Below are 23173 nucleotides of genomic sequence, written 5' to 3' on the forward strand. Positions count from 1 at the left end.
GGGGGGGGGGGGGGTGGATCTAGTTAATTTTCTTTTACACATGTGGAGAATTTCTTCTGTTCAGTCAGATCAATAAAACATTTAAAGAGTCGATCTGATAAAAAGCTGAAACACAATAAGTTGTTGTTTGGGATGATGCATGGTGTTTTGCTGCGTTTCTATGGTAACGATAAATCATACCTTTGAGTGACCTGATTTATATGTGACATCTATTGATATTGATTATTGATTCCATCATCATTTATAGTTGATTATGGCAGGTGACAGGAGGATCTCTGAGCCTGTGGCAGTGACATCAGCTATAATAAGTTTAGAGTTAAAGTGTGAATCGTCACAGAAGCAGAATTTTATTTTTATGTAAAGAAACGTTTAATATGTGAATTCTGTAAAAATGAAAAAGGTCCAACAGTTAAAGGAGAACATCAAGAATTCAAATGAGTTGTTCTTCTGCTTTCAATCGATACACAATCAATACTGATGGACCATTAATATCTCCTATAACTTATTAACTTAAATCTTACGTCTCCCTCCTCTGCTGTGTGTGTTTAGTTTTTACTTGTTTATTTAGTTAATTATTTAATAGGGAAAATGCAATTTAACATAGCTACAAAACAAAGTATGAAACTGAGAGAGTGATGGAAACAGTGGGGAGATGTGTTTGTGTGGTTTTGATGCTGATGTGGAAACGTGTCAATAAAAACAACAATAAATAAAAAGGAGGTTAAACAAATTCAGAAAGATGATTCGACTCTTTGCACAGTGAAAGAATGAGCATCTCTCTCTTTGTGTTACAGTTTATTCGCCCATGAAAAGGGTTAAACTGCGGTTTACCTCCCTAAAGTGCCGGAGCGTGATCCTCGTTTGCATGTGAAACCATGATCCGATTTATCATTTATAGCAAAGCTCATGTGGAGACTCGCTGCCGGCGCTGTGTGGTGTCGCATTGTCATGTAAATATATGGTATTGACAGAAACTACTGAGTCTGGCTGCTGTGATCAGGACTTCACAGATCCTGGAGCCATGAATCTGTGTTTACCTGCTCAGGTGGAAAGCAGCAGGTGAAATCTGCTGTTTGATTAACAATAAATATAATGATGTTTAAATATCAATCAGAATTGATTTGTACATTTGAGAAGTTTTTTAACCAAACTTTGTACATTTTTTTTTGTAGTATTTTAAAAGTCACATTTTTATTTATTAATTCAACTGTTCATTTTATCTCTTTAAATTATGATCTAGATGTTTCAAACCTTTTTACAGGTATGAAACGCTAAATCCATTTTATTTTGATTTTCTTTTCTTCTTTTTCTTGTTTAAAAAAGTTTCAGAATTTGCTTCAAAACTCAATTTAACGACGCTGCTGATCCAAGTCTTTCTTTGTTCCTCAGGCCAAACCTTGTGCTCATACAGAGGGAATTAAAATCTCCTTTTTATCTGAGTATTATCAGTGTGTCTTCTGTTTCCTGTCCATGTCATTGACCAAACACTTAATGTCCTCGCTGGCTGAGAGCAAACAGGAAGCATGTGTAAATATATCTGTCCTATATGTTGGGATGATATGTTTCTGATAGAGAGACAGCTTGAGAAGTTTCCACAGAAGCCTGAAGAATAAAGAGAGCATTCATTAAGAAACCTTCACAGTCTCATTATCGCAGCTCAAGTTTGAGCAAGTCGAACGTCTCGTGGCTCGAGCAGCTGAGAGAGGGAGACAGACATGTGACGGAGACGTGCTGCAGCTTTCCTCCGAGGACGTCACGCGTCTTCTGTGTTTTACGTAACAACGAGCTTCTTGTGTCTGTTAAAGCTTTTGGTTTTGACATTTTGTTGGAAATAAAAAGAAGATTTACCCAAAATGATTGATGCTTCACAAAAATCTGTTCCCCTTCACCTGTGGTCGACCCGGCGTCTCCGCAGGTGACCTGTAAGTCAGAGCAAGGCGTTGCATCACAGCTCAGTCAGACCCACGTGTTGATCAGTCTGTGAAAGGAAGGACAGCTGGCGTTAGACAACATGGAGGATCAGTGTGTAGAGTGTGAACCTGCAGGACCAGATCCGTATGAACTTGACTGAGACCATGACTGAACAGAAAACCGACACCGACACAGCGGCTGTGAGTTCGGTCGTCATGATGCCACGCTCTGCTTTTTGCTGGTGCTGCACGATATGCAAAACAAAAACAAAATCATATTGCGATTATGACTTCAGTTTAAAATGTTTTTGCATTTTCGTTTTCACAGAAAAAATATATTAAAAGGATGATGATGGGATGTTTGTCGGCTCTTGTTCCAAACAAACACGTTCCTTTACGTCTGGAGAATATGATTTGTAGGTGGAGGGCTCTGTAGCACCAGATTGCTAATGGTGCTAACGATGCACAAGAATATTGTGACACATTTCACCTTTATCAAACAAACTCCTGTGATTTGGATATTGTGGATTCGATTAATTGCGCGGCTCGACTTTTTACTTAGTAAATAAACATGAGAAACACTGTTGGTGAGTTCAACGTGTTTTTATTTAGTTCTGCAACAAGTTATGTGTATGAAAATAAATCTTAATAGTAAAAAAAAAACAAAACAGTAATCAATACAAAAATATCAGCTTTTCCATCCATTCAGCATTCATCATCTTCACTCCACCAAAGCACAAGCCAACAACAGCACACTGAAAAGCAAAGGGGATCGTATTTACAGCGAGGAGACAGCGAGTCTCATCATAGCACATTGTAACACATCTCAGAGCTCATCTGCAAATCCCTCTTGAAATAGTTCTCCTCCACGGGACAGGCGTAGGGATAGTCTGTGGGGGTGTAGTACGGCGTGAACTCGGGGGCAGAGTAGCTCTCCTGCTGCCCCGGCCAACAGTGGGGCAGGCAGTAACAGTCCTGGAGGGTGCAGTGTTGGTAGTGGTAGTGCTCTGAGGGGAAGCCGTGGTAGCTGGACTCCATCCTGGTGGGCGAGTCGTAGCAGGAGGAGGAGGAGGAGGAGAAAGAGTCCTGCGGCGAGTAGCTGTTGTGATCCACGGGGCTGCAGAGCTTCAGCAACTCTGGGGAGGAGCAAGGAGCCTGGGAGAGAAGAAGAAGAAGAAGAAGAAGAAGAGGAAGAAGAAGAAGACATGGAGGATTAATTTTTTTGGTGTCATGTGATGGACATCAAACTGACACTACAGGCTCAGCAGGGACGCCTGTGAGTGGTGTTTTTGTTTCAGCTTTCAATGTGAATTCTGCTTTTATTAAATAACAACGCTCCTCCACTGATGTGTGCACGACTAAACTGACTTTATTTAAACTTATGCAGCTTTTCTGTTGCCTGTTATTCTCCTTTAATCACAAACAAATCAAACTTTAGCCGGGCTGCTCTAAATGTACCTGTAGGCCACATAAATATACAATAATCACATTACATGTGGAGTTCAAGACCTGACAAGTCTCTGCTGAGGACAAACTGCTCTGCCAAACCTCCACTCCAAAACCACAAACTGTGACACTGCCTGTCACATTATTCAGTATTCTAAGATCACGATTTAAGGCGTTTACAAAAGCTCTTAAACCACTCTCTTATTCTGCATAATCCTGTTTATCAAACTGACTATTACTTTATTAATATGAAGAGTGTAAAGAATTGTAGATTGACCAGCAGCCGGATGAACAACACGACTCTCTACACGAGGACTGAGGTGAAATCGTGTTTGTTTATAATTAAGAAAATGCAATTTTCTTAAAAACACCGTTTTTTTAAAATGGAGTTTGGTGAGTGTCAGAAACCTACCATCCCATTCCCATAGTAATCCGCATCTGAGGAGAGACCGTGGCACCAGGGCAGCGGGAAGGCAGGAGGGGGAGGCAGGGAGGTGTTGTAGCCGCTGCCGCCGCCGCCGATGTTGTTGTTGTTGCTGTTGTTGTTGTTGCTGTTACTGTAGCAGTTGCCGGGCAACATCACGTCCCCAAACTGCTGCTGGATGTCGTTAAACGTGTCCCCCTGCATCTGGGTGGTGTTGCACGCGCTATCAGCGGCAGGGACCGGGTACTGGGCGGTGCGCAGCTGGAGGGCTCGCGCACCACAGCTGCTGCTCGCGTCCGCTGGTGTGATGGTGGTGATGGTGGTGGTGGCGGCGGGAGGAGGGTCCACATAGCGAGGTGACGGGACGAAGTCTGAAAATGAGATGATAAATATTCAATAAGTAAATACACAGGTGAAATGACATCATAGGCTGCAGGTTAATTAGATCCCCCCCCCGACCCCCCTCCCCCTGACATATATATGAACCTCTCCTATATTTAAAGCAGTGTTAAAATCTGAGGACACGCTCTGGATTTACGTTGAATTTCAAATTAAAAGTTTATATATGTTCTTTTTTTTTTCTTCTTCTTTTCTTTTTTTCTTTTTTTGGCCAAATCAATCTGCACGAGCGCAGTGGACACGGTGCAGCCTCCGCGTGGGAACAGACCTCAGGATATTTAAATAGGCCTATAAGTTCAGAGAGTGATGTCATAACACCATCAGCCAACACATTTAACTGTTGCCTCGTTTATAAGTAGGGACCCTGCACTTTTGGATTGGAGCTGTCAATAGTTGACTAGGATTGCTTTTCCATGTTAGTAACGGGTCATGACTGAGGCTGCACGTGTGCTTTTCACTTTGCTTCGTTTATTTTAATCCAACTTCTTCATCTGCTTCAGTTTAGTGTGTTGGAGTTGTAGTTGTGTAGTTATGGTTCAGGCTGGATTTTTGAGTCTGGATCTCTGCAGGAACATTTAGACTTGAATTTACAAGCTGCAGGTGTCTGTGATTTCTGTCAGATTCAGGTCAGGCTGGATTCACTTGCTGCTGTAGCTTCACTGGATTTATTTAACACTGGACTTGGATGTTGTTGCTGGTTAAACTTACTTGGCAAAGTGGACGCGCAAAGATCCTGAAGCTCCAGACAAGCCTGGGATATCTGGAGGAGGAGGAGGAGGGATTAGATATTTTTATCAGAACATTTGACTTTGAAAGACACTTTCCTTCATTATTTTCTGTTTTTTTTTTTTTACTTCTTGCAAATGTGTGTGTCAGTGTGTGTGTGTGTGTGTGTGTGTGTGTGTGTGTGTGTGTGTGTGTACTTGTGTGAATGCGCGTGATTGTGACTTCGTTTCGTTACATTTCGTTTTATTTGCTACTGGGACAGTCAATCATTTACAGGGGCAGTTTACTGCTTTGCACAGTGAGTGTGTGTTTTTCTTTCTTCTGCTTTGTCTGACAGTGAAACAACAGTGACAGTCAGGGTGTCATGGAGGGGGGGGGGGGGGGGGGGGGGGCAGGTTTTTACCGTTTTGGGTTTTTTACTGTTGGCCTCGCGGGCTCTGTGCCTCTGCAGCAGCTCTTTGACAGTGGTCTTCACGCGGACGCCCTGGTACACTCTCGGCTTGTCTGTGTGAAAGAGAACATGTTTACTAAACACCGCCCACCTCAGCAGACAGTAACAGACAATGACTCCTCTCCTCTCCACCCCACCGCTCAGCCCCTCCTCCACGTGCTCCCACTCCACGCTGTCTTTTCTTCCCTCAAACTCAAAACATAAAAATCAAATGTCATCCATCTTGTTTTTTTTTTGTTTTTTTTTTTCATTTTAATCGCAGTTTCTCCCTGAAATGATTCTGTCGTCACATTTCATCCTAATCAAGTGCGGAATGTGATTTTTATTTCCAGGTGGAAAACGTCAGTGACAAAAACACAACATGTTATAATAAACAATAAATGAGTGATTCTGTGTATTATTATTTGTGGTGCTTCAGTTTGGAAAAGGTTTGTCGGAGAAATCTGTGCGTAAAAGCGCATTTTTCACGCTCAAGCTCTGGGTGTTTTCCACCGCTTCTCCCGACCCCAGAGCCCCCCAGTCCCCCCGGCCAGGGCTCGGTCTGTTTCCTATTCCGCCGTCACTGCCCTCCTGTGTGTGCTCCGAGCTACCGAGACGCCCTCCGTCCGAGACCAGGAACAAAGGAAATCGACACAAAATGCGCCACCGTAAGTGAGTATTTTTGATCATAAACGCAGATGTGGTAGATTGAATGTTTGGCTGCTGGAACCGGGTCGATGTGGAGGGTGAAAGACGCGAGGGATCGTGTGTTAAAGCTGGATAAAGGGCGCTCGGGGCGACCGCGTAAAAGGCACAAACAAAGAGCAGGAACGAGTCCGCGAAGCGATCCGTGACTAAAGACTAAAACTTCTCTTAATAAACGCTTCGAAGCGGCTGATCTGAGGCACACAGATATATTATATGAGTCGATTTCAAAGTAAAGTTTGTGTCGGTGAAGAGACTCCGCAGCTCTCCGTGAAAACAGGCAGATGTTTACGCATCTGAGCGCCATGTTCCTGCCTCCGGTCGTTCAGGAAAAGTTGGATTCATCGAGCTTCAGTTTGATCCGATTGCTGTTTTCTGGAGGAAATTTTCACCGACGCATTGTTTATAATTCAAACCCACTCCTCTGCGCTCTCTGCCACTTTATTAAAACCCCCACATGCCCCCTCTTTCGGTATGAAACAGTGAAATGTTGTGGCACTTTTACAGGGAATTCCGGCTTATTTTTCCTATAGGTGAAGCTTGATTAAGGGACGCGCAGAGAACGCCTCGTATAGGTGCGCGTAATTTAGACCCAAAGGCGTAATGTAAAGCACCAGGAGTGGCGATCCGCCTGAAAAATGCGATTTGATAAGAGACGAAGCCTCGACTACGAAACCTCATCTGATAAATATTCATACAGCTAAATGCTACTTCATGATTTGTCTTAAATGTGGCAAATAGTGGGCCAAAATCACACGGCAGACACATCCCACTCTAACGCGGTTACTCACAACGTCCTGTTACGCAAAGAGCAACCCGGTGTAGATACGGCAGAAATGTCAGATCCACAGTAATTATCTTTATAAAAATGTCTTTGACAATGATCGTGTACATGTCCTGACGTGTGTTAATACAAGTGATCACAAAAATGAAACATATCATGAATCTGTAAAAGTCGCTAAAGCTGAGCAGGAGAGTTTGAATGGAGAAAAGGCAACTGTTGATCCACCCAGCAACAGGGAGACAGGTGGCATTAAACTACACATTAACCACCTCAAGTTTAATGTCACTCTTTCTCATTTTATAAATCACATAAAACTCTAATGAAATCCACATTTAAAGGGAAAAAAAGCTGCTGATATTACATGTGACTCTGCTGTGTTCTCAGTTTTGACACTAAACTTTCCATTTTTCTCTTTTCTCTTTTCTGTCTAACAGGAAAAAAGGCTGCAAAATGATTTCCAGATGAAAATCCGACTTGAAACTCACCAGACATGATGACAAAGATGAAGAGAGGATCTCTGGAGAAGACCTGAGGGACTCCACAACGTCCTTTTCTGCCTCAGCAAAATGGCCAAGAACGAAATTTGTGCAAAAGTCTAAAAAAATCTCAACACAAAAGTCTTACAGCAGGGTCAGAGCATACAATAATATTGTAATATAGCTGTGAACATATTAGTTTGAGATTTTCTCCCTCCATGCCTACTATTTAAAACCCCTAGAACTCAATGATTTGACAATGATTTGATTGCGCGTTACTTTCAATTTGAATATTCAGAGGCAACGGAGTTATATCGATTTTTCAATAAAAATCACTACGCATGGACATTATATAAGCTCCACTTTAATGTAATATATTAGTATTTTATACTTTGGCCAAAAAGAAACCATACTTTTATTAATTTTATCCTCCATTTACAATATCAGGGCATCACACCCCCTCATTAAGCACTACAGCACTGGGTGCCTCATATACGCAACTTTAACGCCGCAATTCGGCTCCTATCTGCGGCCACACGTTCACTGAGGTCCCCCTTCATGCCAGCGATACTTTGAAACATATTTTTAAGCTTTTTTTCAGAGAAAAACATAAAATTGAGAGAGAAGTGGGCGTGGCAAAGGACAGCAGCCATCTTTGGCACTGCAGGCCTTTGCAGGCTCCGGTGCTGAGCACTCACCTGCTGAAGGCTGCAGGGGGACGACTCTGCTGCTCCCCGCTCCTCCGAACATCACGTTTCACACACTTTTAATTCTTAAAAAGCTCAATTTCATCCACAATAATGAGGATTTTCCCAGTGAAAATCCTCAGTTTAATAACATGTGTATTAACATTTAAAAACAGCACCAATTCTCCTGCATCTAAACTGTTTCACAGCTGATTTAAACTGAAATATATTTGTTTTAATCACTTATAAAAGGCTGTTTTAGGAACTGTCTGTGCATCACACAGCAGCAACACGTTCACATCAGCCTGTAAATGCTGCCATTCACTTTTAGTACGTTTTAAAATGTGGGAAAAACATTAGAAGTGATTCGTTTATTCGAAATTGCAGCAAATCACAAACAATTTGATTCATTTTTAAATGTTTCATATTAATCCAGCTGTGAACATCTGGGGCAGTTAGGTCTCTGCAGCTGGTTAAACGTTTTTCATTAGATCTTAGTGTTATTATCTTTATTATGACTTTCCTAATTATATGATGTCTGTTATTAGTTACAGCAGCAGCAGAGTTACTGTCCACGCTCCGTGGAGAAGACGTGCCATGATCAGCAGCAGCTGCTGGTTTGTTTGGTCTCTGGTTAAATGTGACTCATTAGATCTTAGTGTTATTAATGTTGTTGTTAGTATGACTTTTCTTATTATAGCAACGCTATTATTAGTTACAGCAGCAGCAGCAGATTTACTGTCCTCAGTCCGTGAAGAAAACATTAGCTGCAGGTTTCTTTGGTCTCTGGTTAAATGTTTATCATTAAATCTTAAGTTATTAATGTCGTTTTCATGACTTTTCTTAACCACTATAATGAATTAGAGCAGCAGTGGTAGAGCCACTGTTTCCACTCCATCATCTAGATCAACATCAGCTGCGGGTTTGTTTCATGTTGTAACTTTAAAAGTCCTGTTCTCATCTCAAACACTTCTCACTAAGTCCCTCTTGTCTCTGCAACACTTCTTCATCCCTGCTCCCTGCTGCAGCAGCGGTGCAGTGGCTCCACCTAGTGGTCAAACACCAGAACGACCTCTCCCTCCGCCTCAGTTTAACTGCTCTATATTAAAGCCTTCGTCCAAATCCCTTTTGTATTAAATTCTGGACAGTACTGTTATATATACACACATTATATACACACACACACACGGTGTAAAGATGGTTGATTCAGTATTGGGCTGCACTTTGACTGCAGCTGATTTCAAGCTAAAGAAAATAGAAAACATGGCGCTCACTGACAATTACAATTGTACAAATGTTGAACATGTTGAAAGTGTTTTAAATAATAAAGTTGAACAGATGTGATCCATGTTTTTGTCAGTTGTTTGTTTGATAAAGTTTGATGAATAAGAAGGAATTTTGGGTTTACACTTTATTTTAACCCCCATTTTTTTCCATCTATATTAATACACTGTAAGACACTGTAGAGTAGCTGTAAACATATTCATAAGTGTTTATTAATGTTAATGCCTATTAACTGAAGTAATCATAGTTAATGAATGTTTGATAATATATAGTTTTAATAATATGTAATCATGTGTTCTGTAGTTTCAAATACATTTGTATAATTAATACATTAAGTGCCACACCCTTTAAATTCACTCATTATGTAAACATATCATTTAAATTTAATTACATGGTTTATTACACACAATAAAATCATTGTAAGCAATATTAATAAGTGCATCTTATTTTGATATTCATATATATTAACCCAACATAAAGCAAGTGTAAGTGATTCAGTAACATTTTTAATGGTAATAAACACAAATAAGGAAGTGATAGATTTATGTATTTATGTATAATGAACATTCATTAGAGAGTTTTAAGAGTTTTAAGTTGTGTAACAGTGTGACCTGTTATTAAATGTTTACAGTGCTGTTTGAGTGATAAAGAGAGGGGGGTTAAAGTAAAGTGTCAGAGGATCCAGGCCCCTCCAACAGAATTTAATTCTATCCACAGCAGCTCTTTGTTTTATTTTAATTGTTCCACATGAATGACATCCACTCACAGACTCTGTACTAAAGTATATCTGACAAGCTCCTTTAAAAAAGAACCAATAATCTTCTTGGATGTGGATCCAGGTGTTAAATCAGTGACTTGTTTGGTGTGAAACTCGACATCTGAACTATTCATCCGTTATTTCAACCGTGTCTCTTGCCGTCTGTGCTCAGGCTGGGGTCCTGTGCGCTGGCCTGTTGTAGCTGCTGGTTTATTGGTTATATGGACAGTAAATATCAGCGTCGCACTAATCTGAGATCCTACCTGTATTTTCACCTAAACAGAAACATGTTAACATATTTATACTGTACATTTTACTGAATTATTATTTCATCTTGTCAGATTACCCCACAGCCCACTGGTAACTGCAGAAGTGCTCACTGTGGTTCAAGAACCATGTAAGTTCATGGTCACATGGTTTTACAACAACCACAAATCCTCATATCTTACACCATGAACGAGACTGTCCTATTTTATTAACTGTTGTTGTTTATTTTCAGTTTGAGGGTTAGAGAGTTTAGAGTTATTTCTCACCCCTTTTTCATATAAATTATACAAAAAGACTTTTTTTGTTTAGTTTTTTTTGTTTCTTAGAAATAAGCAGGGACTTCCATTGGATCAGGCTGTAATATCGACACACCGATACTCTGGAAACGCACTGAACACGTATCTACAAACACCTCTCATGTGCTCGTTGGGTTCCTGGTTTAAGTGTCTGCGAAACCTCCAGGTGAGCAAGTCATCCGTCAGTAGGCCCTCCTGATCTCGTAGGGCGACCAGGAGTTCACCCCGTCCTCTTTTACCCAGGAGCCTTGAGCCTCGCCGGTGGGCGGGAGGCTGCCGTGGCCGTCGGCCTCCTCCGTCACCATCTTGGACACCAGGTCGCTGGCGGAGCTGCTCATGTAGGGAGGACAGGGGAAGGAGGAGGAGGGGACGGGGTAGGAGCTGCTGGTGGTTAAAGGGTGGTAGTGGGTGTCCTCCAGGGGGTGCAGCGTGTAGGGCTGGCTGCTGGACACGGAGCCCATGGAGGAGCCTCGGCTGGTGGACCGGTACTGGGAGGGGCTACCCGGGGGCTCTGGGCTGGGCATGGAGGGCGGGACGCTGACGGGGGCCAGGCTGTCCGCACAGAGAGCGTCCACCTGGGATACTGGCTCTGGAACCGACTGTTCCCACGAGTCTCTCTGAGGCAGGAAAAGAGAGGAGAGGATGAATCATTCATTCATCAGTTTCCTCTCTGACATCAGACAACACCACCTCTATTGTACTGATGAACCTACAGAGAATTTCCATGTGAATGCTCAGCTCCCCTCAGCTTTACGGGCAGCTCGTTAATCTGCAGCTTTACTGTCACACTTTTCAAACCCTGGTTCACAGTGTGCTGATAGACCGTCAGCACAGCAAGCTCTGACTGTAACTGAAACACCTGGATCCATGTGTGTCAAACACCACCTCTACATAAGAGTCTAGTTCCTGTAAGGAGCCAAACGAACAGAAGCATCATCGTGTCCGTCCAGGTTTTTACAACCTGTCAGCTCAAACTCACAGAGGTCACATTTTACTTTCACTTTCCGCGTGCGCGCGCACACACACACACACCTCAGCGAGTACAGCAGCTTTGATGCTTCTGTTATCAATGTACAACACAGTACATCTACTAATAAAACCTGACATTTAAAACTGACGTGGTGTATAATGAGCTGCTCTGTCACCATCTCATAAATATAAAAATTATATAAGAACACACTAAAGAACCAAGAAATGTGAAGCAGAAAATCACTAACAGCTGTTTTAGCAGTAAAAAGAGCTGAGCTGCAGCAGCAGATTTGCATTTGAGAAGTAAACTATCTGAACTCCACTGTTTTTCTGTTTTTCCCAGCATGCAGTAGGTTTTAAAGGTCAGCATTACAGGTAGTTACACAATAGTCAGGTTCACATATGAACATTAAAACAGGTTTTCTTCCTGTTCATAGAAGAGATCCCTTTATCAGTGGGAGTCATGGGAGTCTTCTGTGCAAAATGTATTCAGGAGTTTATCTTTAGTCTGAGTTAGATGGATGAAGTGGATATCTTCCACTGTTACACTGTTTTCAGTCTAAACTTCCCCCTCTGTTTTTCCCTGGCCACTATTTCCTGGTTAAGCTGCAGAGCAGGGACATGGACACGAAGGACTTTGGAAGATGCTCACTGAATCAGGACTGGAGTAGGTATGGGAAGAGATTTCCTAATGTCCAGTATGGACAGGAGGAATGTTTCAGTGTTAATATGGGAACATGACTATTGTTTTAAGACAGAGGAGGAACCAGTGGACTTCTAACTCTGTGCTAATTTTACTTTAATCCAAAATACTCATGTAACCTGCAGTTCCTCTCATTTCCTGTAGGGCTCTCACTTTGCACACACACTCCTCACTTGCTAAACCAATGACGTGGTAAATGAAAAAAACGTTGCTGAATCCCTGCCAGTCATGACCATGACCGTCGTTTCAGTCTTCATTTCTGTATGTCATACACAAACACAAATCCTGATCCCGAATCCTACCAGAAACAGATGTGAGGACTCTCCACTGAAGGGGGGCAGCAGGGATGAGAGGGCTGACGAGGGCAGGAAGGACCCTCCAGAGCTGGAGAAGGTGGCAGCGCTGCGGTAATCCCCAAAGGCCTCTGGGTAGTAGCTGTCAATGAGGGAAGAGTAGCTGGTCATTGAGGAGGGATCGCAGCCCAGAGGTTTACCGCCCAGGGTGGAGGAGTAGACGTCGGGGGAAAACTGCTTGGTGGACGGACAGAAGTCTGAGTCGGAGATGAAGGGACGCCTCATGCCGTAGTAGCTGGGCAGCATGTGAGACCCTGCAGAGAACAATATAAATCAGATCCTCATCTTCACCACAGCAGCGGTGAATGACAGTGATTATTGGCAGCCTGCTCTGTCTAACCACAGTGTTTACACCTCCCAGATTCTTGTGCAGACAGCAGAGTCAAAATGCTGACTGGGGTCCTCCAAGTATTAAGTATAGTAATAATGATAGTGCTGATGGGGACTGTGTTGACAGATTAATGTTGCAGGCAGCGAGGAGTGAATGATGGAGATCTTTGATGTCTGCAGTTCTCACCTGGCATCTGGACAAATGAAGGTGGAGTGGTCGATCCTCCCTGTGGCACAGAAATTAGACTTTTAGTGAGCCATGCAAACCGGATGGTATTTTAGTTATGTGTGAAAGTGTAGATCATCAGAGGAATGGAGTGAAAGTGCTTATTTCTTTCTTACATGTAAGAATTATAATAAATAATAATGGCATTTTCCCCAATAACACCTTTTTACTTAAATTGAAAATAAACAAATAACAAACATAAAATTTCAGCAAAAAACCCTCACTAAAAATACTTTAAAAAAGGACAAATACATATTTTAAAGTGACAGACTTCTTCAGACTAACATTTCAGAATATATAATAACTGCTGTAAAATTAGAAAAGGTTAACAGAGTATGAATATTGCATAAATAACAATATTGCATAAATAACAATAACACTTTTATTTCATGTTAAATTTAATTTCATAGTGTCACCTTCCATATAATCCTGTAGCTCCTGCGTCTCTCAGGCTAGCAAGTTCAACAGCTGCTAGCAGGTTTAGCTAGTTAGCTCCCGTTAGCTACAGCGACGACAACGTTATTCTGAATCAACCAGCTAGAGCCAAGGTCGTTATTAGGCGGGACGGTGGTCCGGACCCGGACCCGTACCCGGACGCTGCCCTATCCGAAACCGGAGCTACAACCTAGAAATAACTGAGAATTATTTATTTCTGACGGAGTTTCTATTTTAACCGTTGTAGCTTTTCTAACCGTTACAGCGCTTCACTGGTCACGTGATGCTACTCAGCCAATCATAGCGATTTGAGTCAGTGGGAGAAATTAGTGTTGAAAGTTAAAGTTTTTATTTAATTTTTGTAAAATTAAGCTACTTATTTTAAGATGCACGTTTTTAAATGTATTACAGCCGTTATTTTCCTTAAAATTAAAAAAATATATATAATAATATTAATTATTATTATTATTAGTAGTAGTAGTATTATTAGTATTATTAATAATACATAATTACATGTGGTGGTGTGAAATAAAAATGTCTTACAAGAAATTATTTTGAAAGTATGAATGATGAAAAAACATTTAGTTGATTTTTAAAAATCATTTAAATTATTCTGCAAATCATTGTTCATTTATAGCTATATTTTACACAATATATCCACATAGATGTTTATTTAATAATTTGTTATTTATCTAAAAATGAAGACTTTGGGGCTCCTTCATTAAATGAAAATGAAATAGCACATATCCTTCCTATTTTCAAATAACGAAATGATATAAAATTTCATTCAGAATTAACTATGTCTAGATTTTTACACATTATACATTCAGAAATCTCTTGGACATTCACATAAACAGTCAGACTGTCCTTGTGGTGTCCTTCAGGTCACCTCCATTCACAAATAAATAACAGTTTTTTCCTGATTTGTTTAATTCAAATCATCACCAGTGGACTATTGCAATTATTGCCATAAACATAAAATGCAAGAAAGAAAATCTTTGAGTACTCTCCCTACTGAAATCACTGCTCCTATTTCGCTCACTTTTCTTGTGACCAATTTTGTAAAATTAAATTTAACATGACAAATAGGGATATACAGAGATGTGTGGACTACAGAGGACAATGTGGGCAATCCACACAACAAGCAACGGAAAAACAAGATCGGCAGCTGAAAGAGGCGAGAGTACAGGCCCAGGAATAAGCACAAGAGTAAATAATACAGAGTAAATAACAGTAGAACGTGCAGCTCTTACTTCCTACTCTCTGTGGCCATATATTACAGTCAAAGGACAATATATCTACCTCACACAGCAATATCACAATATAGTTTCTTTAGATTATAATGCAGTGGTCCCCAACATGTGGCTCGACACCCACACAAGGTCACGATTCATGTGAGGGGTCGAGTGATGATAAACAGGATAAAGAGCAGTGAAAGAAATATTTTTGCTGCACTAAATTGCGCTCGGTGAAAGGACATGTTGCTTCATTCAAAAGGTCACAACCCGAAACAGTTGAGAACTAAATCATAATACAATCATCCAAAGTTTAAAAAAAACAAAACAAAAAAAAAACAATGAGGAATAGATCAGACATAAAGTTAATCATTATCTCTGGTGGTTATTCCTGCTCGGAGAATGTGTTACGTGTCATTAGTCATTTAATCACTTGTTACTCTTATACTTCCCTGTAAGTGAGTCGGCACGCTTGATCAAGGCTGTTTTTTATTTTATGTCTAAATGTTTATTCATCACACTCGATGAACAACTGTTTTTTCTCCTAAGGGCCAGACTTGTAACGCTGGTACACCGATATCCGTTTAATAAATATTATGAATTCTTTAAATTCTTAAAACATATATAAATCATAATATTATTAGCAATTTGAATCTCTCTCTAGGCTCTTGAAAATAAATGATCAAATTCACATTTAATGATTCACTAACGCTGGACTCTTACAATCCAGAAGAGATTGAAGAACTGTGCTATAATACATGTTTTTGTCTTATTTTATCGTTTTCTCAGCATGTTCCAGCTCAAATATTTAAACCTACAACTTCCTAATTTATTCCCCCAAAATTAATTTTTCTTGTTGGAAAAATCTAGTTCTATGGATACTTTACACCTGCAGGGAATGATCCATCCTGTTTGCCAATTCATCTCTCTCATATCATCTTGAATAGAGAATAGATTTGATGTTTCATTAAGATGCGTGCGTCTTTATTTTTACCAACGACACAAATAGTTTGAGTCTCAGTCTGTTTCTGCTCTAAAAGCAGCGTCGCAGAGGAGCAGAGTGCAGGGACACACAGACGAGGTTTGACAGGCTCGTTTGCATATTGCTAGCATGAAAGAGTTGATATTAAGCCAGCGTTGGCTGGGAGGCAAACAAATTTTGAGGGCAGAATTTGAATGTGATTTGCCAGTGCCAAGACTTCCTCATGTGGCCCAGGTATGGCTCAGTGCATCTCTGAAGGCTGTGTATGGAAATCTGCTCACTCAAACTCAGGCAGTCGCACAGAGCGAGTGTGTGTGTTTGTGGTGGAGGAGAGGTGGGGTTGGGGGGTTGGGGGTGAGGATAATGATGGAGTTATTTCACAGAAATAAAAAAACTCTTCCTTCCTATGCAAAACACTCTTTTATTCCTCATATTCCCACTACCTGTTACATGATATTTTAAAGAGTCGCATCTGTTTCATCCTTTACTAAGTGAACATCCACATGCATATTTTATAATATTCCCACAGACCAGACTTCTCGCTCTACTGCTTCAGCTGCACTTCCTCTAAACTCATTCGTATTCAACATGATCTTAATTTTTCAGGATTTTGTTTGGTTTTTTTGTTTCAGTTCCATTAATTGTTATTTTATCGGAGCACGTGAATCATTACAGCTCTTGTTGCTCATCATTAACATTCACCCAGAGATGCGTCACTCGAGCTTTCTTCATCACACACCTTCGGTTCTCACGGTGCCGGATCATTTATGTAACAGCAGCATGTTTGGGCAGTCCACCTTAAACAGAAACGTTCCCAGTGAAGAGAAGCCGATGAAGTGAAATAATGCAGGATCTTTATATTGTCACTCTGACTTTCTCCGTGTCCCGACACGAAGAGACTCACTCTGTGGTCACAGTTTGCTCTTCTCTCTCAATGGCCCTTTATTCTCAGTGATAAAAGAGAAGCATCAGCGAACGTAAAGAGGTGGACGGCTTTAGTTATTGTGCGTCTTTGTCCATCATTAGGGCTTAAAGCACCATTTATAAACATACAAGTAAACAGTGCGTGCAAAAGGTGCTGAGACGCAGGACAGATACAGACGGGTCACGAACTACAGTTTAAACCTGAGTAAATGAGTGGAGAAACATAATGAGTGCAGATGCTTCCACACTTCCTCACTGCATGGTACAATTAAGCAGCTGATATCCCATCATTCTCTGCTGCATGTTTTAAAATGCTGAGCAGGAAGAGTTGAGTCTGATTTTATACAGAGATGTGAAGAGGAAAAGATCTGAGGGACCGTGAAAGAGGGTTGATCGTATGGCTGAGGCCGATCAACTGGCTGCCGTTTCCATGGGAACGGTGACTAAAGTGACATCTGCATTTAGATCTGTGGGGTAGAGACGTCCGTAAACATGGCCGGACATCGTGTGATGCTCGTGCATTAGCGAGATACGTAAAGAGAAACAGAAGAGCAGCTCCTCCTCAGGTGACGGAGATTATCAATGCAGCACGTGATCAGACTGTCGGACACAACAGTCCATCCACAGTTACACACAGAGGGATGTTACAGCACGGCTGCAGCGTATAAACCCTCATTACAAAAGGCGGCTGGTCTACAGCGATGTGGAGACAGGTGATGTGGTCAGATGAGAGGAAGAGAAAGGTGTTCATCCTCCAGTAGAGTCCAGACACTTGCACCTGAAGCAGCGACATCTTACCAAGACAGTTTTAATTAGTCACCTGTCTAGTCCTGCATTTACAAAGCAGCGCGGTGGAAGAACGGCCTTTCAAATACAGTATGAGTCGGTTAGACTTCATACAGATGTGGAACTACTTTATCATAAAAACTACTAAGACTGTAGCAGCACAGCCACTCTGTGTATTGAATTGATCAAGGTTGTTTTTTTATTGCTTATCAATTCAATTTGAATTTGTAAAAAGAAATAATGTGTTTGTGTTTCTTTTTTTTTTTCAAAATTGTACAGTGTCACTTTAATGCTGCATTTTGTTCACTTTATTTTGAAAATATCTGATGTAGGGCAGTTGGGAATTAAAATAGCATTCAACAGTATAGATGCAAATTGGAATCAACTGTAAAATATTGATGGAGTTTGAAGTCTGTATTTTTTATCACTCCAACAGTTAGCGATGTCGTTGTTCCTATTTTCCAGAGTAAAGCAGAGACTAGCTGCTGCTGCTGTTGTTGTCTCACCTGTGGACTCACTGACCCCTGACAGAGACACACTCCTCTCCAGCCTCCTGCTGCTGCTCCTGCTCCTGCATGCATCACACACTGTTTGCATGCGTTTCAAGATGAGACGCAGCGACAATATTCTGCTGCTGCACCGTTCAGTGAAATGCACAACAGTTGCTCACAAAAAGAAGCAGATTTAAAAAAGGATAAAGTTTTGCATTTTTCCCAATTATTTTTCATCGTCAACAAATCCCATGAAAAGACTAAAATCCAATAATAACGCCCCACTGGCCTCTAGTGACACAGGTGAGATATAAAAGCTTTCATTTGCTAAAAGCTAATCCCATTTAGCCATGAATATGTGATGTTGTGCAGTCGAAATACAGAGGAATAAGCTCTGTCACACACTGGTTTCCCTCTTCTTGAGGGATTTGATGATACAAGTCTGTAGAATAAGATCAGCCTTGTCCTTAATGTCAGAGAATGAAGCTACAAGACAAATCTGGACCTAAACTTCATCCATTAGCACGACTGCTTATCCTCTGAGGGTCGCAGGAGGGCTGGACACCGGGGGAGGGCGCTCCCTGGACAGGTCGCCACTTTCTCATAGAGACAAACAACCGTTCACACTTACGGGAAAGTTAGAGTCGTCAATTAATCTAATCTGCACGTCTTTGGACTGTGGGAGGAAACCAGAGCACCCAGAGGAAACACGGGCTACATCCACACCAAAACGATTTGGGTTCAAAACTCATCTCCTTTGCTACGAGTTTCCAGAAGAAAAACAAGAACAGACTTTTGGAATCACTGCTGTACGCGTTTTAATTTGAAATCCTGAGGGTTGTGTTTTATTCTGGAAGGGCAAAAACAGAGACCTTAAGAAACGATGACGTAAACGCCAACAGTCGCCCTGATTGGGTCTCATCAGCCTCGGCTTCCAGTGGTGGGAGCAACATGAATGTTAAAATACAAGTGTGGACTTCTGACAATCTACTTCCTGTTTACACCGGCTCGCACGTGCCCAGTGTACGTTGAATTTATTTCCACGTCTTCACGGCTTGAACCAGTCAAAAAAAAAAAGATCAGTCACAACATTAAAACCAGTCACCAGTTTTAATGTAAAAGCTGATCGCTGTGAAAACAGGAGGAATTAACAAGTTACTGTGGTTTTCTTGTCGTCTTGTTTCTCACAGGATCTCGTGGTTGTGATCTCTTTGTCACACGTAAAGTCCTGAGCTGGAATCATCATGACCAGCGTTGCATGAGAGGAGGGGAGGTTTTGTTGCATCTGATGGTATTTTCTCTTTGTCTTCCTCCCGAGTCGTTAGCTTATCTACAGAGTGGACATGCCGATGCTGAACAGAAACCAAACAATGAACCTGTTCTGTAAAAAGCCTTTTGACTGGCAGCATGTGGAAAATGAAAAGCCAGTCTTGCTTGTGCACGCAGACGTCTAAAGTTTGATTTCTCTGACTGTGTGTATGTGTGTTAGAGTGTGTGTTGATGTGCGTTTCTCAGACAACAATAGGAGGTTTGTCTGCGGCCTGTACACAGCGGAGGACAATGTCAGCTGGCAGGTGTGTGTGGATTAAACTTTGCATAGGCAGCCTCCTACACATGCCCCCTTTCTCTGTCTCTCTGCGCTGCCTGTCCACCTCAACCCTCCCACCACGCCCCCGCCTCCAACCTCGGGGCAGTTTTTTGGGAGATCATGACCGTCGCCATTGCGAGCATTGTGTCAGTGCTCTTTTGTGAGGTCGACATGGGACTTGGCGCTTTGTGTTTCTCTCCACACACGCCGTGCTCAGCTATTTACAGATTGGCTTTGCGAGCACTCGAGGGGAGCGGAGACAGAGGTGGGGGGGTGGGGCGGGGGGGGACAGGTGGTCAATGGATCCACCATGGATCGTTACTCCACAAAACAAGCCAGAGTGTAAACAAGGAGGGGAGATTTGTAAAAGCCGACCTCTTAATTGTGCTCCCAACAGAATGTCAACTGTGGTCGTGCTGTTTGGTTTGGGAGAAAAATGAAGTGGGAAGAGACGAGACGGACAAAAGCAGAGCGGCTTAGACACTCACACTGTATCTGGTCCCGGTGGTCTGCCTGGACCTCTTCTCCGCCAGCAGGTCTTTGACCGTGTGCTTGACTCGGACGCCTTGGTAAACTCTCTTCGAATATTCTGGACACAACGGAGAAAAAAAAACAAACAAAAAAACACATTTGAAGAACATTCGACAGAGTTTGACTGTAACACAACTTCATACAAATTTTCATCCATCCCCACAAATGTGTGTTCATTTGAATGTTTCACAGTTTTATGCATATACGTGAATGACTCTTTGGGATTGGTGTGTAAATGTCATGGAAATTGCCTTTGGTTTGGTCGATGCAAATGGACAGCTAAAAAGACGCAATTTACTCCAAACACCCGCTCACACAGGCCGGAGGGTTAATTAAGCACTTAAATTAAGATGACCAATATCGCATGCATTAATAATGATAATAATAATAATGATGATAGTAATAATAATGATGATAGTAATAATAATAGCATAATTTATGTTGGTTGTCACAAATCTGAAAGGTGTGCTGGTGTGATTTGGGGACATTCCTGGGAAGCAGAGGCATAAACTCAATGAAAATGCAAACTTTATTATGCAAACGGATATTGCATGCAAAAAACTTTATGTAAAAGATCTCAGCTTTTTGAATGGATCTTTTAGATAAGCCCCCAACTTTGCTCGGCCAGTGAGATTCTTGAAAATATGAGATGTAAAAAAAAAAAAAACTAAACTCAAAAAGACTCAATATCATCCAGTACGCTATTATTCCATGTTCAAATATACATTATGCATGATATTAATTAGCTTACAAGTGCTTGATATTAAAAGCAATAGAGTAACTGTATTTAGAATATGTTTTATGACATATTACTTTGTCCTATATGTTTTTTGCATCACAGACACTAAACTGACCTGGTTCTTATAGGAAATCAACATCAGCAAAGAAAACTCTTGATTTATCAGGCACAGAAATCTTCTAATTATTGACTAAATTTAAATTAAGTTGTCACACATTTAAAAAAAAAAAAGTTTCTATTAATTTTTCTCATGCAATTATTAATATAATTTTTAAAAAAATCAGATGTTCAACAGGTTAAAAAATAATATTCTTGCAGTAAACTCTCTCAAACATTACAAAGACAGCTGTTAGTATATAAATAAATGTGTCTCACCTGCGTCCATGATGCTGTTGAGCAGTCTGATGCACACACACACTCATGCACACACACTCATACACACACAGGCCTCTCTGTTGTCCCTCTGCTGTATTTGCCTACAGTAGTTAAATCCCAGTGTGCAGCACCATACTGAGTGGAGTGGCGTGCCACGGTGGGAGCTTTAACCAGGCTGTCAGGAGGGCAGGGACACATGGAACATGCCACCTCACACTGCAGTCATGAGGAGGCAGCTTTTCAAAATGACCTTTATCTATTTGTTTAAATGCAAATGTTTGGTAGGGACGTTTTTTAGACTATTTGCATCTGCAGTCAAGATTAGGGGGTTAGGAAGCATCAGGAGCGTGGAAGAGAGACTGGGAAGCAGCGTGCCACTCCTCCACGAGCCCCCGCTCAGCACCCAAATTTTTAAAAAGGATGTATTGTTTCCACATTTTGATTTGTAGCTGCAGGGAGTTTTCTCTCTGCTGGTTTTCTGTTTTCTCTCTGGAGTAAATAAAACATGCAGCTCAGAAATAACCAGAGCATCTTCTCGTGACTGCGAGCCGAGGGTTTGCATCCCAGGTCCGACAGTTGAGAAACGACTCTGAAGCCTCCTGCCAAAAATGAATATTAAAAAAAAAAAAAGAGAAATTTTTTGCATAAAAAAAAAATTATTGTGTAATTCTGTACTCGAACGGATGTGCTGAAATTTGTATAAAACACTGTGAGCAAACTAAAAACAAATGAATCATCTCGACCTTGGGTTGGAAGGAGACGGGAGAAAAGCTGGAGGCGCTCTCGGTTCAGCTAAACAGTTTGTGTCTGGCGCTGAAACAAAATGTTTCCTGGCTGAACCGCGGTGTTTAGTCTTCTCACCGAGACCCTGGAGTGGAAAACGTGAACGGCATCAACAAACATTTACATGAGTTTCCCCATTCTGTGTGATGCCGGCATGATAAAGACTGAACCCGGTCTCACTGGGCCGCGCTCCAGTTCATAGAGACACCGACAACAGTGAGATAAACGAAACATTAGAGTGGCACAGTTTATGCCTGCGTGGATTTGCATGCAGTTTGGTGTGACTCTTTTAAACAGAGCTTCCGACACACTGATCATCCAATATGTTTAATGTTGCTCTGACTCACAGGTGGTGGTCGCCTTATTCACCTGGCGCAGGTAAACTGACACAGTGAGCGTGAACAAGGTAAACAGTGACCTGCTGCACAACAGAACCACCAAGCTCAGGAGCACATTCAGCTTCCTGTAACTGTGACACACTGATATATACGCCCGGTTCCACGGCCCGAATCTGGCCCGTACACAGCACGATTGTCAGATGCTACCTCCACATCTGGACCAATTCTTTTCTTTCAGCTGTCCGTCAATACCTCAGGATAACAGCTGGAATCTGCCCAGATGTGGAAGTATATGGGCTGAGGACCCGGGAGTATGTTGGGCCAGAAGTTTTATTTTGCTAATGAGCAAGTTTTTAATGAAGCAAGGTTATTAACGTATCTGTACTGCGGGGTTTCCCCACACACAATCTCTATGTAGGAGGGCGCGCCCGGGTGTATTTGCCAATTTAAATTTGACATTTTACTTTTCTAACGTTTTTTAATCTGTCAGAACGACGCCATCTGCGATCCATGAACTATTCTCCACTCGCTCCCCTGAACCTCTGCGTTCTGCTCTCTCTGAGAGAAAGTGGGAGACAGAGGTATTACGTTAGAAGACGAGGACGCCGTGGAGAGTGAACGGACAAGTCATCTCTCAATTCCAGGCGGTGGTCGGTGAGTAGTGAGACAGCTGAGCGAGGGGCGGCAGGTCCCACTGAGCAATATGTCACAGAGGAATATTAAATAAATGCAAATGTTGTTTTAACGCTCACACGAGCTGTGTATGAATCTGGAGTCACAGTTCCACGTCATCTG

At 41.7% G+C, this 23173-nt stretch overlaps 2 protein-coding genes and 1 long non-coding RNA gene across 3 annotated transcripts; 1 reads left to right on the forward strand and 2 right to left on the reverse strand.

Moving 5' to 3' along the window:
* Positions 1-2498: 2498 nt before the first annotated feature.
* On the reverse strand, positions 2499-9275 carry pou2af3 (POU class 2 homeobox associating factor 3). Its single transcript, XM_087179900.1, has 5 exons — positions 7310-9275; positions 5309-5409; positions 4888-4939; positions 3769-4151; positions 2499-3065 (listed from the first exon to the last, which is right to left on the reverse strand). Exons 1-5 carry the CDS (start codon positions 7314-7316, stop codon positions 2715-2717), a joined length of 894 nt encoding a protein of 297 aa, XP_087036026.1. The 5' UTR covers positions 7317-9275; the 3' UTR covers positions 2499-2714.
* Positions 5399-9330, forward strand: LOC147817853 (uncharacterized). The gene is made up of 2 exons (XR_015438612.1): positions 5399-6007; positions 7259-9330. It is a non-coding gene; the product is annotated as an uncharacterized LOC147817853 (long non-coding RNA).
* Positions 9172-21443, reverse strand: pou2af2a (POU class 2 homeobox associating factor 2a). The gene is made up of 5 exons (XM_023428482.2): positions 21258-21443; positions 20101-20201; positions 13133-13172; positions 12565-12869; positions 9172-11207 (listed from the first exon to the last, which is right to left on the reverse strand). Exons 1-5 carry the CDS (start codon positions 21265-21267, stop codon positions 10773-10775), a joined length of 891 nt encoding a protein of 296 aa, XP_023284250.1. The 5' UTR covers positions 21268-21443; the 3' UTR covers positions 9172-10772.
* Between the last annotated feature and the right edge of the window lie 1730 nt (positions 21444-23173).

Source organism: Seriola lalandi, unplaced genomic scaffold (genome assembly GCF_002814215.2).
Source record: "Seriola lalandi dorsalis isolate HSWRI2012SDOR001 ecotype SW California unplaced genomic scaffold, Sedor1 jcf7180002054875, whole genome shotgun sequence".
NCBI classification, from domain to species: Eukaryota; Metazoa; Chordata; class Actinopteri; order Carangiformes; family Carangidae; genus Seriola; species Seriola lalandi.

What these genes read in the sequence shown, in the direction of transcription:
- pou2af2a (XM_023428482.2), bottom strand. An exon ending in CCACCGGGACCAGATACAGT is followed by an intron (nt 13,173 to 20,100) that starts GTGAGTGTCTAA and finishes TCTGTGCCACAG; the next exon opens with GGAGGATCGACCACTCCACC. An exon ending in TTCATTTGTCCAGATGCCAG is followed by an intron (nt 12,870 to 13,132) that starts GTGAGAACTGCA and finishes TGTTCTCTGCAG; the next exon opens with GGTCTCACATGCTGCCCAGC.
- pou2af3 (XM_087179900.1), bottom strand. An exon ending in TTGCGCGTCCACTTTGCCAA is followed by an intron (nt 4,152 to 4,887) that starts GTAAGTTTAACC and finishes TCTCATTTTCAG; the next exon opens with ACTTCGTCCCGTCACCTCGC. An exon ending in ATTACTATGGGAATGGGATG is followed by an intron (nt 3,066 to 3,768) that starts GTAGGTTTCTGA and finishes CTTCTCTCCCAG; the next exon opens with GCTCCTTGCTCCTCCCCAGA.